At 43.6% G+C, this 15862-nt stretch overlaps 1 protein-coding gene across 1 annotated transcript; it reads left to right on the top strand.

Moving 5' to 3' along the window:
* The first annotated feature begins 2859 nt into the window (after positions 1 to 2859).
* edn2 (endothelin 2) lies at positions 2860 to 5705 on the top strand. The gene is made up of 5 exons (XM_062487294.1): positions 2860 to 3092; positions 3745 to 3895; positions 4006 to 4119; positions 4700 to 4792; positions 4902 to 5705. Exons 1-5 carry the CDS (start codon positions 3029 to 3031, stop codon positions 4990 to 4992), a joined length of 513 nt encoding a protein of 170 aa, XP_062343278.1. The 5' UTR covers positions 2860 to 3028; the 3' UTR covers positions 4993 to 5705.
* Positions 5706 to 15862: the final 10157 nt, after the last annotated feature.

Below are 15862 nucleotides of genomic sequence, written 5' to 3'. Positions count from 1 at the left end.
AGGATATCACTTCTGTTGGCATGTGTGTCCTGCTGGTGTTTGGCTGGAGAGATGCTAGGGTGGTCCAGGCCGCCTTCCTTTGTCTCCACATGGAGGAACCTGCCTGCAGCAACCACTAGGTGTCAGCATGCAGCCTCCCTGCCTGGGGCTTGAGACTGCAGCTTGGTGAAAAGGGTGACATCATTGGCTAAACGTACTCTTGGCCCACTTTGTCAAAGACAAACAGGACATGTCCATAGACCTATTAAAGTGTTACAAAAAAGGTACATTGGAAATCTGACTGACATTACAATATAATATCTGGAAAATTAAATCAATTTTTATTCTCATATCAGCAGTATTCACATTCTAGTGATTTTTTTTTATCGATTACTTATAAAGAGAAATATAGGTTGACAGTGCTGTGATTATACCTGATCACGATAGTGCACAACAATAGAGGTACACATTTTCCTCTGTTTATGGTGGATACTGAATATTTATGATGCATGAGTAAGTGACTTCTACTGTCCGATTGTGCCTCTGTCACCATGGCAACGCCAGTGTATCAACTACTAGTTGTTTGATTCATTGATACACCTCTATTCACAATAGAGATAGTGATAAAGACGAACATAATGCTCTTTGTGCTTGTTTACACTGTGTAGAACCCTCAACCCTCACGCTATTTGAATTATGAGGAAGAGGATAAGGGGTGTGCAAATTCGTACAGCTGAAAATTCTTACAATACAGCTGCTTTCTTCACTACCCGGGCTCTTTCCTAATCCCAAATCTATGTTTTGAGTTTTTTCATTCCATCTCACACTAGGATCCATGATATATTTAACCGGGTCTCGCAGAGGAAAATACATCCCAAATGACATCACGCAAGTCATCTGTGACATCTACCATGACCTCCACATTCCAATCTAATTTAGGACAAGATCCTGGTCAGTTTGGTAGATCATTCCTCACCCTTTTAATATTTCCCTCGCTCTCTATGACACAGTATGTGAGTGTGGTGAGATCATTGGTTTATGATTTCGAAGGCCTAAATGAATTCCATGAAATCCAGACAATGAACAAGTGGCTCGTCTGTTTGTGTTTGTCATCGTTTCGCATTCCTCCGGAAGTGAAAATGGGATAAGGGCACACACACTGTGACTGCAGAGTCACTGGCCGTCAAGAAAGTGGGAGGAGGGGTGGAGGGGGGAGGAGCAGGGGAGGGGAGGGGGAGAATAAGGGGGGGCTTCCCTCTCTCGCCACCCTGCCATCAGACAAATATTTGTTCTAGATATTTTCCCCCATTGGGACAAATAGTTTCTGAAATGCCATTGTTTTGTAGATTATGACATTACTTTGGCATTTCCTCCCTTTACCGCTCAGTCTACCCCCTCGCAAACACTTCATGTCCCAAATTGTTTCTTACCCAGTCATTGAAAACTGTTGTTTGTCCATGCCTAGGTGTCCCCAAAGCCTTGTCCTAGTGATATCCCTGTGTTTGAGATCAAAGCAAGCTCTTAAAAGGCTGCAGAGAATTCCTCAGTGTGTTTCCTGAAACCTTCAAACACTGGTATACTGTATGACAAAGTACAATGATTAACTAAAACTGCTGAGGTCGCCAGTTCTGCAGAGCGCCCCAGCGTGTGAGAATAGCGAGAGAATTTCTCTTAGCAGTTGCATTAGGGACACAAAGGGACTATGGATTGATCGTGGGTGCTGTCGTCTTAGTTATCTGTTCATTGGGTTTGTTGCTGAGGCCCGTGTTTTCTACAACAGCAGCGAGAGTGCACACCTGTGAGCCATCATTCAGGGGAAGTATCTTTGTACCTAAAATCTTTGTTATGGGTTTGTTTTTGTGAACACGCAAATATGGAGATCATGTTCCAATTCATAGTCGCCATCTCATCCTTTAAGGAAGCTTTCACCTCTGTTACCTTATGGGATAACCACTTATCAAATGCATAGTGGGTTCTAGTGGCCATTGAATCATGTTTTCAAGTCTGTCCACAGGTAGTTAGGGTATCAGGGGCAAAGTTGTGGTATTAGCTCCGTGGTAGATGGCATTTGACTGCAGATCAAGAGGTTGCAGGTTCAAATCTCCACCCAGTACGTCGCTTTAGAAAAACACTTCTGCTCAATGAATAGATTGTTTAACTGGCTTGTATTTGTCTATCTACAACAATTGTGGAGGAGTGCAGTTCCCTTCTTCTTATCAAGATTTCCAGTTACTCAATTTGATCACACGGCATTCAGAAAAAAAACATTGGTACAGTCAAAGCAGTTCAAACAGATACATGGTGTGTGGGTGTTTGGGGGCAGCAGGGCTGTAAAGGTCCGTCACCCTATATCTCTACAGAAGGTCAGGGCGCATGCCGTTCTGCAGGGAGGATGCTTAGATAGCATGGGCTTGTGTGTGGCAGCAGGCTCATCCCGGAAGTGTCTGCCGTGACATCAGTTTCCGTAGGGGAGCTGGACGCGGGGCCTGGCGGCCTGCCCTCAACTCCATATCAGCCTTGTGGCACATGCAAAACATGAGCCCATCAGCCACTATCTTTCCTGCCCTTCCTGATGGAACTGGGGTCTATCCCACCTCCAGGTTCCCCTCTCTGCCATGCGTCTCGGAAAAACCCATAGACATTCCATGGCTTCACTAGACTTCCTGTCTCTGGCTGACAATGACCTGCCCTTTGAAGGCCAAAACAACACATTCAATGGAGTTTTCCCTCTCTCTATCGTTGTCTGACACTCAACTTCCTCCTTCCTGGTGGAGGTCGTGCCAGAGGAGAGTCTTGGAATGTATAGAGGCAGCTGGAACGCTATGTTGTGTAACAACACGGCTTTCCTATTAGTAGGTAGAAGGCGGGCTCAGGGACATGATCGTATAAGAGGAGGGCCAGGCAGACTGCTCAGCACAAAGCACCTGTTGCCTCTCTCTGTCCAACTATACCTGTCAATCCGGACCGTACAGATTCTACTGCACCCTCTGTGTGTGTAAAAAACCTCTGCTCTTGGATATTAGCCTGTCATTATACAAGGAGACGGATCATGGCTCTTTCTCTGTTCAGAACGCTGACTTTCACTCTCATACTCTGTGTGGTCCTACAGGAGGGTAAGCTTGCTACTTCATTTTTATTCTCTTAGTCACTTTAGATGACTAAGAGATTTTAGATGTTATTTATAGGTCTCTATGATAGACTGGTAAAGTTTGCAAGTACTGAAGATGTTTTCCTCAACATAGAACTTGTAAGATTTGCATTGTAGGATTGCATTGACTTAAACATTTTCTACTTACTATTAAACACATTCTACAACTACAAAACATAAGTGGCATGGATACATTGTTAAAAAATATCAAACAAAAAAAAGAATATAAATAATGAACAATAAAATAGCTTTTTCAGAAGACATTTTGATCTGAGATAACATCATGAGACCCCTGATGTTGAAAGCTGGAGTAGCAGCTTGCACTACAGCATCATGTCTAAGCAGCCTGTGTGTTATTGCTGGTTGTCCAGAGACTGGTTTCACTGTTAGAGGGTGCAGGTACAGCCACGCCTAGGAAACAAGGCAGAAAAGGAAAATAAGATACTAAGCCGACTTTATAACACCTGGATGGAGTTTCACAATAGATTAGAAAAGCTATCACATAAATCCAGGGCAATTGTGTTGAATGGCAAATCAGTGTTAATGTGAAACAGTATCGGTTTAAGCACCTTTGAGGTTGTCTAGTGCTAACCACATATGATATTGTGTCTATCTAGGTATTGGGCTGCCTGTATCGGGTCAGTCTGAGACTCCAGCCAAGCCTGCCCCACACCGTGTCAGAACCAAGCGCTGCTCCTGCAGCAACTGGATGGACACGGAATGTATCTACTTCTGCCACCTGGATATAATCTGGGTTAATACTCCCAGGTGAGTTTGACTGACAGCTGCTGTACGCATATACTCACTGAGTCACACACACACACACACAGACACACAGACACACGCACCCACTGACTTATCTACCTTCTCCCCCACAGTAAGATCGCCCCCTATGGCTTGGGAAGCCCCCTGTCTCGGCGCCGTCGCTCCGCCGCTCGCTGTGAGTGCGCCCGCCCTGACGACAAGACCTGCTCAGGGTTCTGCCACGACAGGTGAGCCTATCCCCATCCCCACGAGTCTCCCAAGATCCAAGGGACTTCCTTCCCCTCACGTCTACATTTCGGCATTCCAGATTGTATCAACAGAGAGTTTTATCTCAAGGATAATTCCAGTGGATAATTCATGTGTGAGCAGCATGAGGGTGGTTTGTAAGCAGACAGATCATAGTGGGAGTCAGGGAGGGAGGGAGTAGGGCTGGTGTCTGTGATGTGGCTATGATGGTACTGTAGGAGTGGAAGGGAAGTACCTGCACGCCGCTGCAGGTCTATTAGTCATGTCTCTATTTTTGGATAGTTTCTTTTTCACCCTCACCGGAGGGGAGGTTTGTAACAGCACTGCATTATTGCGGTTATGAAACCGAGGTTGAGGATTAGTCAGTGTCTCGATGTCTTATCCAGGGACAGGTTCCCTGCCAGGGGGGTTTGTGAAAGCATATTGAGTTGAAATCTGTCGTAAACCATAAAAATTTGGTCTGCCGAATTATTTATATATATACAAAAGACGCCTGGAAGGGTTGCCAAGAGGGTTGCTTTGTTGGCCTAATTTTAACACGGTTCTCATTTTAATCCACAGCTCTGAGAATTCCAGCATTGTGAAGGTCAGCCCTTTAGAAGAGATGGGTGTCCGCTCAGACGTTAGCCACAAAACCTTTTTGACCTCCCTCAGGTAACACAGCACAAAATTAGAACATGGTACAATAACTGAAAATGAAACTGCAAATATTGTTCAAGACAGCTCTTATAGTCCTAACATTTGTTTATTTTTGTTGTAACAGAAATGTGGTCAAAGCCAATATGGCTGCTGCACGTCTGCCAGCCTCCTCAAGGAAGAAATCCTCCAGAGCCAACAGACCCCAGATCAAGTAGAGGAAGAGCTGGACGGAGGCGAGCATGGAACAAAATGACCTGTTGGGAGACCTTTCATGGGGTCTGGACTGGTCTGGTCTGGCCTGGCCTGGCCTGGCCTGGCCTGGACTGGTCTGGCCTAGCCTGGTCCTGCCTACCTGCCAGCCTGCTTCCTGGTCTGGTCTGGTACGGACTGGACATCTGGACCTAAGTGGAGAAGGGCGTAAGGATCTAATCCTTGCAAGTGCCTTTGGATATTGAGCTCTTGACTGGGAGGGTGATGACTATTCTAATTAAACGTGTGCATGGCTTGTTAAGAGCCCCAAACAGTGGACCCCAACCAGTTCTCTGAGACTCTGCTGGACTGTTTAGGAAGGACTTTTAGTCCCACATACAGAAGAGTGTTCTGTGTGTGGAGCTCATCGCCTAGCCTACTCTGAATCATCATGTACAGAATGATACATTTATCAATATTTTATCCTTTTTTTCTTATTTTTATTTCCTTTTTTCTCTGTATCAGAGCTTAAGTTTATCTGTCTTCAGCAAAAAATATACTTGAAACTATAAGATCCGATGTCACAACGTTTAAGCTGGTCCATGCATCACTTAAATATAATGAAGGACAGAACCTAGAAGATCTTATTTGTAATACTCATTACACCTAGGCTTTATCCATTGCTATATGTGGACCACACACATACACACACACACACACACACACACACCCACACACACACACACACACACACAATCGTACAGACACAAAAGAAAAGCAGGTCTATTATGATGGCGGAAGTATTTATTGCGTAGCTACTGTTTAATGTTTTGATTGTAGATAAGCCAGCAGGTTTCAATAGCATGAGCCCAGCCAAAAATGCAGTAATTGTTTTTTTCTCTCAACAAAATGTCCTGTTAATGCCTTAGTAACTACCCATTGGGAAATCATGACAATGTTACAAACCTCCAAAGGAATTTGTTTACTTCCAAGCTGGGATTGAGATCCCTCAATCTTTGACCAATATGTGGCCTCTGTCAGTGAACTGTTGAAGTCTTACTCATGTTCAATATTCCAGTGCTGTATTTATTTTGGGGATTTAGGTTTATCAAAATGCTGTAATGTGTCCTCCGTATATGAATGTTTACCAGTCAAAGACACTCCAAGAAGAAAAGAAAAAGTTTACCTTCACATTCAGTCGCTCTGAAAATAAACTATAAAGATGGTATCATTTAATTTATTTATTTAACTTATTTGTATGTATATATATATATATATTTATTGTTGCGAGTTACTTCATTATTGTGTTGAAATAAATATACATCAACTAACATGCTTGTTCTGTTGAGTTTTTGACCTTTTTAAGATTTCCATCAACAAATCATCTCATTTCTGATTGCAATTTAATACAATAATTCTAATGACTGAAAAGTCTAATATCTGACTTCAGATTTTGGATGAGAAGAGTAAAGCAGGAACAAGTATGGGCTTTCCTCTGTTTAGTCCCATTTGTGCCTTTACAGGCACAGTGTACACAGTCTCCAGTCTGGAGGAAAGTACAGTATTGTTTTGTATACTACCTATACTAGATATGGTGTATCTAGATAGGTCTGTGTCTTGTGTAATTTCACTTGTTATCTATCCCTGATGTGTGCAGCCTTTGTCTCGCCTTATTCCATGAACTGATGTTTATTCTAGATACTGCTAGTTGGTATAGGACAGAGGCTGATGTCTCTGCAGATGTATATAGATACAAGTGTATGAGCACAATGGATGTATTATGGTAAGACAACTCAGTCAAGATAACTCAATTGTATTGACATGGGTATCTCAATGTGGTATCTTGGTGAAGCAACTTGTGATGCTTGTGTTTTGTTTTTCGTCTTTTTTACTATCCCAGAAAAGTCCCACATACCTCTGCTATTTCAAAGAACTGTGGATCTCAGTAAATCAGTTTTCTTAGCTGTCTTCACAAGGCTGTCTTCACCTTCAACAGGTTGCTTAGAGACAAACAGATGGTCAAAAGTGAACCTGCATGGACATTACCATAGACCAAACTCCTTTAATATTTATTTAACCAGACATCGTGAAGGATATACAGACCCCCAGCACAGACTTATGTGGCCTACATAATTGTTGACTAAGTGTAAGAAATGAAAACAGGATGCTTTTTTCACATTCCCGACACATTCCTATAGCACAGGAGAGAACAAGAGAGAAAAACAGTGGAAAAATGTGTCCACTCCTCCCAGTGATAGGAACTGATACGAAATGGATGGAGGTTGTGATTTTGGCCAGCGTAATCACTCGCTTATCATAACATTGCTGGGTTGTTTGTTTTCTTTTATTTCTTCAACTCTCTCTCAACCTACAGTTTTCTTCTTCTTTTGTCTGTGGTTGGCAGTTTACAGCCGAAACAACGGATTGTGTTTTAGTGTCAACCTGCCTTTACTTTCACTAAGGCTGTTCTGCAAAATGACAATTTGCATGCACTTAATAAACTCCTGCTTCATCAAATAAATGATACAAATGTTTTTTATGTTTTTTAATCAGTCATCACACAACACACCTACACATAGATTATGGTAGGATGAGACACATTGTAACTGCTCTAATTGGTAAAGCGATGCAATTCCCCATTGACGAGCCCCGTCAGTGATGAACAATACTGCAAATGTGTTACTGTACCATTTTCTTTCTGCACATGCTATCACTTGGTCGATGCTGTTGTTTGGTTCCAGTCGGAGAAAGCTCTCCAGAGCACACAGTAAAGACCAGCTACAGTCTGGTCCGGTATCTGCACATTCCTTCTCTTCCTGGTTTTGTTTGCTGGGGACCGTTAGGTGGCTGGCTGCTGGGGACACAGGGTGACCGCTGACGGGGCTCGTCCTGCATGGCTGTCACTGCAGTCTGAGACAGACGCGAGCCCTCAGATACCGCAGCCCTGCGTCTGGGCCTGGCCGACACCAGCAGCAAGGAAACAGGGACCAAGGCCCAGGTCAGCGATTACAAGTCACGCTTGTTTAACGGATTTAAAAAAAACTGTGTCTGGTACTTTAAAAGGGAGAGTGTGCAGTGTTTTGGAGCAAAACAACCCCCTGGACAGAATAGTGAATGTCCCCAGAAGGGTTTCTGTGCTCAAAGACGGTCACACATTCCTGCATGTAGACTGTGTATTTAAGTCCAAAGGTGAAGCTCGTCACCCCGCGGTTCGATCATTCCAATCCAGCCCGTCTACCCATTCTTCGTTAAATTAGTCAGCCTTCTTCTCGTTATTCCAGTCCCAGATAATCACAAACGTTTACTTTCACAGACCACATATACCAGACATTCCTGTTCAGACCAGAAAGTGTATTTCTCAGACTTGTCTATGACATGTTTGTACTGGATGACATTTTTGGGGCTACTCGTCGTGTTGATTGTCATCTGTGTTTCCCATGTGTCTGGGCACACGTACACCAGAGGAGATATGCCCGGTTGCTCGACGAGACCCTGTGGCTCTGTGTAAACAACCTGACAGCCTCTGTAAACACACACCGTCTTCCATTCACAACAGCTGATGGCGATCTTAATTGGTCCATTCAAACGGCCGATGATGACCATCTGCTTACCCCCTGGACATGCCAAAAGACAAGGCACAAATGGAGGAAACTAGCGGTGGCAGCCATGCCTGCGTATCCCTCCATCACAGGGAGGATGAGCACGCTATTGTTGTGTTCAGACACAGAACGCAGACTGAGCACACGCGTGTAACACGTACACGTGTCACACAGACGTATCGATCGCATTGTGTCCGTAACAGCAGTCTGTCTCAGAGATGTCAATGACACATCATCGACATTTTACCTTCGATGTTGAGGCATGCGGGTTGTCAGAGTTCACATTGATATGCAATTTCCTCATCCTTTATCACAGGGTCGAAAAGGAAAGGCTTTCAACAGCAGTTGCTTTCTTTGGAGACCTCTAAAGACATTCGCTCCAACATAAATGTGACCAAAGAGTCACGCCAGGCTGTGCAAGTAGACTGTTTTTTGTGAATTGTTGTTGGGGTTGAACGATATATAACAGGTTCGTCTGAGGTGTGCCTGTGTTCAGCCTCATCTACAGGGGGCCCAGACTGGTCAGCCACTGGCTCCATTACAGGAAAGGGCTGCTTCCTCACAGTGCCCTCACAAACAAGTCTCTCAATCACAAACCACCCCCACACACACACACATACACTCATGCACCCTGGTACGCACACACACACGCACACACAAGAAAAATACACACTCATGCTCGTTCCAGAGCTCCCTTAACCTCTGTTTCTCTCTCTCCCTCCCTCTCTAGGGTTGACAGGGCCTGGCTGTGTGGCATGGGGTTGATTGTGTTTGTGTTGTGTCTGGGGCTAGGGGGGCAGGGGGGGTAGGGGAAGGCGCTGCCTCTTGCCTGGCACACTGGAGGAAGCTGCTGGGTTCGAGAGGAACATTCCATGGCCCCAGATGGTTGGGAACACAGGCCAGATAGGTGGTATCAATAACAGGGGAAAAGCAGGGTAGGCAGATCTATTATAGTTCTTTCCTCACCTGGTATGCCGTCAGGATTGCACTGTTTAGATTGGATGTGTCCAGTGGGCAACTTGTAGTTTTATCTTGAAGTTCAACAGAAATGGATGACTTTTAATTGTACCTTAGATGGGCAAGTAACGGGAGTAGGCAACTATTTTAATGTTGGCTCTTACCATTTTAAGACAGCGTGTGGGGTCTCTGATCAGTCACTTATTAAGTATTTCCTCACCTTCTCCAGGCATGAAGTCGTCCACTTGGCTTCTGTGTGTACCCCTCAGAGAGAGAGAGAGAGAGAGAGAGAGAGAGAGAGAGAGAGAGAGAGAGAGAGAGAGAGAGAGAGAGAGAGAGAGAGAGAGAGAGAGAGAGAGAGAGAGAGACATTCTTAGAATGTGAAGGTCCGCAGGCACGCTATCTGCCACATTTGTTTGATTTGCAGGGGAAGGTCAGAGTTGCAATGTTCTGTTTCACGAAGACTACGGAGACAGAATGTTGCTGCTTTTCACAGAGGGTGAGAACAACCTGGGTGTGTACCACTAATCCTCCCTGTTCAGAAATGAAACTAGCTTTTCCTTCACGAGTCATTTGGGTCAATTTCACTTAGAAAGAAATCTGTATCTCTTTTTTTGTCCTCACACCTTTCAGTAACCACTTTACAGGAATCACTTTTCAGAGTCTATCTATACAGTCCTACTGAGAAGATGAGATGATAACATCTAAAATGGGGAATTTACATACCAGACATTGCAGGGTTTACCTGAAGTGCGACAACTCTCAAAATAATGCAGATAAAGAGCTTTACTAAAAAAAAACTTGGATACCTTAGTGACATCTCATCTTTCTTCACATTAATCACACTGGAACTTTGTGTACATTCTCTGCTATATCACATTTGTGTCCATACCTCCTTCTGGAAGGGTTTCTTTACTGTGTATGGAACACACAGGAACACACACAAACACATTCACACAGACACCCACACAGGTGACACACTTGACTTGAGTCTGCTATGACTCAAGGCTATGACTACCAGTCTGAGCCCTAACAGTTTATAAGGCAGAGATTGGATCAAAATGCCTGAAGGGATGAGTAAATGTCACCTTGCAACAAAACATTAACCATCATTGTAGATCAGGGTAAAGTGATCCACTGTGGAGTATTTATTTTCTGAGTCACATTCCTTTTCAGAACACAACAGAAACCCAATCACAGCCCAAATTAAATCAGGACTGAGCTCTAACATGTCTACCCTATTGAAGCGGAAACACCCAAATAGCCGTCAAGGAAATGTATCTTCTGCATTAACTTTATCTGACATTTTCCAGGCATGTGGCTGTTCTAATTATAGTCTTCATAACCTTTGCTTAAAACAAAGAGCCTCTCTTTAAATAACTTTCTTTATCAAGGTTCCGTGATGTTTCGGCGGCCGTGAGACACAGGTCCCGATCCCTCGCTCTCCCGAGGAGGGGAAAAGAGAATGACGTTGTTAGTTTTTCTGTGAGGTGTTGAGAGGCGAGGGGGCGGATGTGAGCCTGGTGGGCATCACGGAGTCAGACAGCCTCTGGGTGTTCACCTTCAGGAAGACAGCAGGTTGGGCTCAGGCTAGCTGCTTGTTATCCCCAAAGGTGATGTCAGACCCAGAGGTGTGTCCTCCAGAACCACAGGGTGGAGAGACCCTCCCCTGCCTGGCTTGTCTGCTTGCAGAATGAGCCCACGCGGCCCCTGGCATGCATGGGGCACAAGACTAACACGTGCTCTCATCTCCCTTCTTGAATACCCATCACCTCCTGCCAGCATGATGACTCAACAAGGTCTGAAGCAGATTCATTTTTTATGCCTGGAATGGTTATAATTGTGCAGTTAAGGTGTTTTTTTTGTGATCACTGACAAGTGCATTCTCATGATCCAGTGATTCAGGACAGTTAAAACACTACTCAAGATAAGTTTTGTTTTTGCCCAATTTATTTGACAGATATTGAGCTGCCAGGGAATGTGAGAACCCACACAGACACACCGTAGGTCTATGACAGTGCCACAAATGTTCAATCTGGTTCTTCATTTCTTCACCTGTCAATCTGCCAGGTTGTGCTCGTGCAGGGTTTGTCAGACCTACTTTCACCAGTGACGTGGGACGACTTAATAACATTCCGACGTTCGGTGTCTGGGACGTTAGTTCATAGAAAGACAATGTGTCATAATTACTGTTAAAAATCCATCAGGTGTTCTTTACCATTCATTAACATCACACATCGTCAGACACAAGTTTTAGCCATCGTCTTACAGACATTTCTTACTTAATGTTGATTTGAAATACACACTATGATTCGGACATGTCAACAATGGGACGTGCTGGATGGAGGATGAAAAGCCGATCTCTCTCCTGGTGGGTACAGTCATGCCATCATCAGCTGTCTATCGGGCCTCTCCATCAGCCACTCCCACAAGAGACAAGAATCTGGAGCACATCTGTCCATGCAGCACGTCCGAGCTTATGCTGTGACATCACAAACTCTACTCGCCGTCCTTCTGAGGCAGGGGCCTCCCCGCTTTGAGCATACCAGTGTCACAAACGTCAAATGGAGATAAAAGAGAGTGTTCCATTCTCACAGCTCAACCCTCCCTTCCTCCTTTCATCCCTGCGTTTATTCTGCCGCCCGTCAGTAAGGTGATCCTCAAGTGCCTATTCTTAGCCGTATAAGGAGGGCATCTCCAGCGGTGTGTGATATCGGTATATATTACGGGTATTGTGAGGTTTTGTACATCAGGCATTGTAGAAGGCTCCACCATGAGTCACTCCAAAGCAGTGTCGAAAGCAGACTGCAGTAATGAATGATCTCTGGTTTCAGTGCCATACTGTCCATGAACATCTCTGTCTCCAACCGCATGGGTTTACTGTATGTCTTCAACCCACACATGACAACAGTGACGCATATTATCAGTGCTATTGTTTCCCCCTCTTCAAACTGAACCTGCTCAGATTTGATCCTTTGTCCTTCACCAGGTTTATACATAGGACAGTACACTGAGTCAAGGATTGTCTGTTTTAGGTTAATTATGTCTTGTCATGGTAACCATAGATATATCTGTGATGGTAACGGTCATAAACAGTCATTGCGGTAAGCTAATTATGATGCAAAATAAACGGATTTGTTAACTTTTGAGAACGTCTGGACCAATAAGAACAGCGTATTGGTCTAATTATAATACTAGTATATAAGAAACGTCATTGTTTTACAGTTTGAGTGTGGGCCAAAGTCCTGAGATGAGATGATTAGTTTTGGATTGTTCATAACAAAGGAATTCTAATGTTTATCGTAGATGGCGTTCAGCGATAGGACTGGTATGCTGCTCTGCAGAGTATTCAGTTGTCGGTAAGCATAGCCTTTTCACAATGCAATGATGGGAAAATACTGTAAACAACTGGTTGCCCTGAGTAACCTTGAGATGAGCTGGACTGATAATCAGCTCTGCAAGTAGAAAAACTCTAGTTCACTAATGAATGTGAACATGGTAGCCCACAATGCTAGCACAATGCTAGCATGTGGGTGTGTAATCCTCTCTTACCTCTCTTCCAAATCTGCAGAAAGCTATCTGTAAGTGTTACGCATTGTAAATCAAGGTGAAAGTCAACGTGACCAATCTTGTAGGCTACCTGTGTGCCTGTCAGTGGGACTCCACTGATCGGACAACCGTTTTGATGTACTAAAACACTCTGACCTGTTACTGGTACGGAAATACTTTGGGCTATACAGTTGCGAGATGCCATTACCTATTTGTTCTATGTTACATAATATATAGTAGGTGAATGGACTGAAACTGGATAAGCATTAAAATCGAGGCGAATAAAATGTCAACAGAGGAACAAGATATGGCTCTTTCCTGTGAGCCGTAGCCTACAATGTTCTTTGTTGACTAAACTGGCAATGAACTAGAGTTAATATTTTAGCTTTATGGGACAAGACATGGCAACAGGCTCTGATCTTTGAAAGTCCATATTAGGGCAACATTCTTCTAGTCAGTGCAAGTAGGTGAAAAGGAGGGTCAGGAAGAATTTCCCAGATTTTTCACATGGAAACACCCATCTTCCTCATAATGGCCATTACATGAAAGTTTGTCATGGGAGATAAATGTCCATCACGTAGAGGCATGTCAACAGCTGTAGTCTAATCTCATGGACTATTTATAGTTTCCAAGACATCTGGCATACTTACGCACACATTACAGGTTTTGTTTTCTTGCTATGCACCATGAAATTGTTGAAATATCAAGCATATTTATAGTAAGCCTTTTCCAAGACTCTGAGGCAAAGATTTCCTCTTTTTGTTCGCTGTTTCTAAGTACAGTATGAATGAACTGTGAGTGTTCTAAATTAGATCACAATGCTGTTCCACAAAGTACACTTTTTAGGATTCTTGGTTGCCATTGAAAAATACCTTTATAGACTGAAAAGCTGTGTGAAAAAACAACCTATACAGAAATGCTGAAGTCAAACATAGCCAAGGGGTCAGGTTAGCATGAATATAAACGTTTATCCTTTGAAAAGTCTAACAGTGCATCACAACAGTAACACAAGAAGGAAACAGATTATATCTGATATTTTCTCATGAGTAATTGTTCAAAGTTATAGCACAGTCTGTCAGAAATTCATTAAAGGGTGTAGTCAGGTTGATTTAGGTCAATTCAGCCATACAGGGTTGGAGCACAGCTGCCACAAATACCTCAGCTGTTAGCTAATGTCAGTCGCTGGAGTATGTTTGTCCGCCCACCTGCAGGATGCTACCGCCTTCTGTCCCATACTATCCCAGCTTATCCCAGTTTATCAATAGGAAGACACTGACGATTACACAGGGCTGACTCCCACCTGAATCCGCTCCAGAGGGCCTAGTTCCACCTGACTTCTCCCAGTGCCTTCAACACCTTCAACACCATCCAGCCTTGGAGGCAGGAAGAAAAGGATGAGGCAAATGTAGGTAGGTGCCCCCTTGGTCTAGTTGAATACTGTTGGTCTGCATCCAAACATATGCTTCACAAGCATGACACGCTTGCTAACTCTAGCCATCTAGTTTGCCACAAATGCCTCCTTTAAAACATATCACTGCACACTGTCTTCTTTAATTAACCGGCCCTCCCTGCACACTCGTCAAAATATCTACTCTAATTTACTAAATCCTCCTCGGACTATCACTCCCTTACCTCCATTTGCTGCACTGAGCATCTTACAACAACAAGACTTAACTTCTTAGTTAAAAGTCCCCAAATCTGAAATATACCTTTTGGTTTCTCATCATTTCAGTCTGTCGCAACCACTGACTGGAACACATTACAGAAACTGAAACTGAAAATATTTACCAGCCACCAGCGTCAAATTGTTTTGTCCAAATGTGTATTATCCCGTAATTGAACCCTGTGTTTTTACTGTGTACAGCCCAATGTGTTTTTGGTATTTGTTATATTTGTAATTTGTGCTGATAACTGGTTTAGCTGGTTTTTAATGTTTTTCCAAGTGTATTTCCTCTTCTCGCCTGTAGCAATGTTGCAATTTGTCATTTGGGATCAATAAAGTACCTACCTAGCCACCTACCTACCTACCTACCTATCTAAATCCTTAACTCGTTTATGAAAAATCCCAGGCACATGTTCTTTTCCACAGGGATAGACTGCTATAATTTTTTCCCTGCATCTCAGGGTGGGAATCATGGTTGTCTCATGGTCAAATGCTTAAACTGTGTCAACTTAAGACCCCTGATGGAAGCGGTTATTGTTTTACATTTCTCCCTTCAAAACAATTGCTTTTCACAGTTTTGAGTGGAGCTGGCTAGCAGAAAACCAACACAGAAAAAAACACTTAAGACTGGGCATGTCTGTGGCCAATATTCCCACAAGAGGGCATTGTTTTACTCTCTAATGCCAACCAAGCAAAGGGCACACAATTTGATCACAGCTACATGAATGAAATCTCTGCATTGGTTAACTCACATATACACACACTTTACTTACAGTTTTTCTCAGTTGTTAACACAAAAAGCGCAAATTCTGCACCATTTGCACAACCTTCACTTCATGTACCAATCACTCGACCCAATTGGGCACTACTTCACACTCTCTTATCTGCATTAGACTCTGACTTTCCTTCTTTACACTCTGATGTCAATTACCTTGTTGTCAAAACACTACACACAATGTTCAGTTGATGCACGCATTTCTCAAGCAACCTACAACACACAAATATTCAAATTTCTACACTTTCAGGTCTGTTGAGCAATTTGCAATCAGGACTGCAGCATAAAAGTGCATTGAGCCTCTGTTTTGTTTGGTGAACAATGGAGAACTTTGAAGAGATCGACAACCAGCG

The sequence above is a fragment of the Osmerus eperlanus genome, chromosome 20, assembly GCF_963692335.1.
Source record: "Osmerus eperlanus chromosome 20, fOsmEpe2.1, whole genome shotgun sequence".
In the NCBI taxonomy this organism is placed as follows: Eukaryota; Metazoa; Chordata; class Actinopteri; order Osmeriformes; family Osmeridae; genus Osmerus; species Osmerus eperlanus.
The sequence above is the reverse complement of the archived record's forward strand: the minus strand, read 5'-3'. Positions and strand labels throughout refer to the sequence as shown.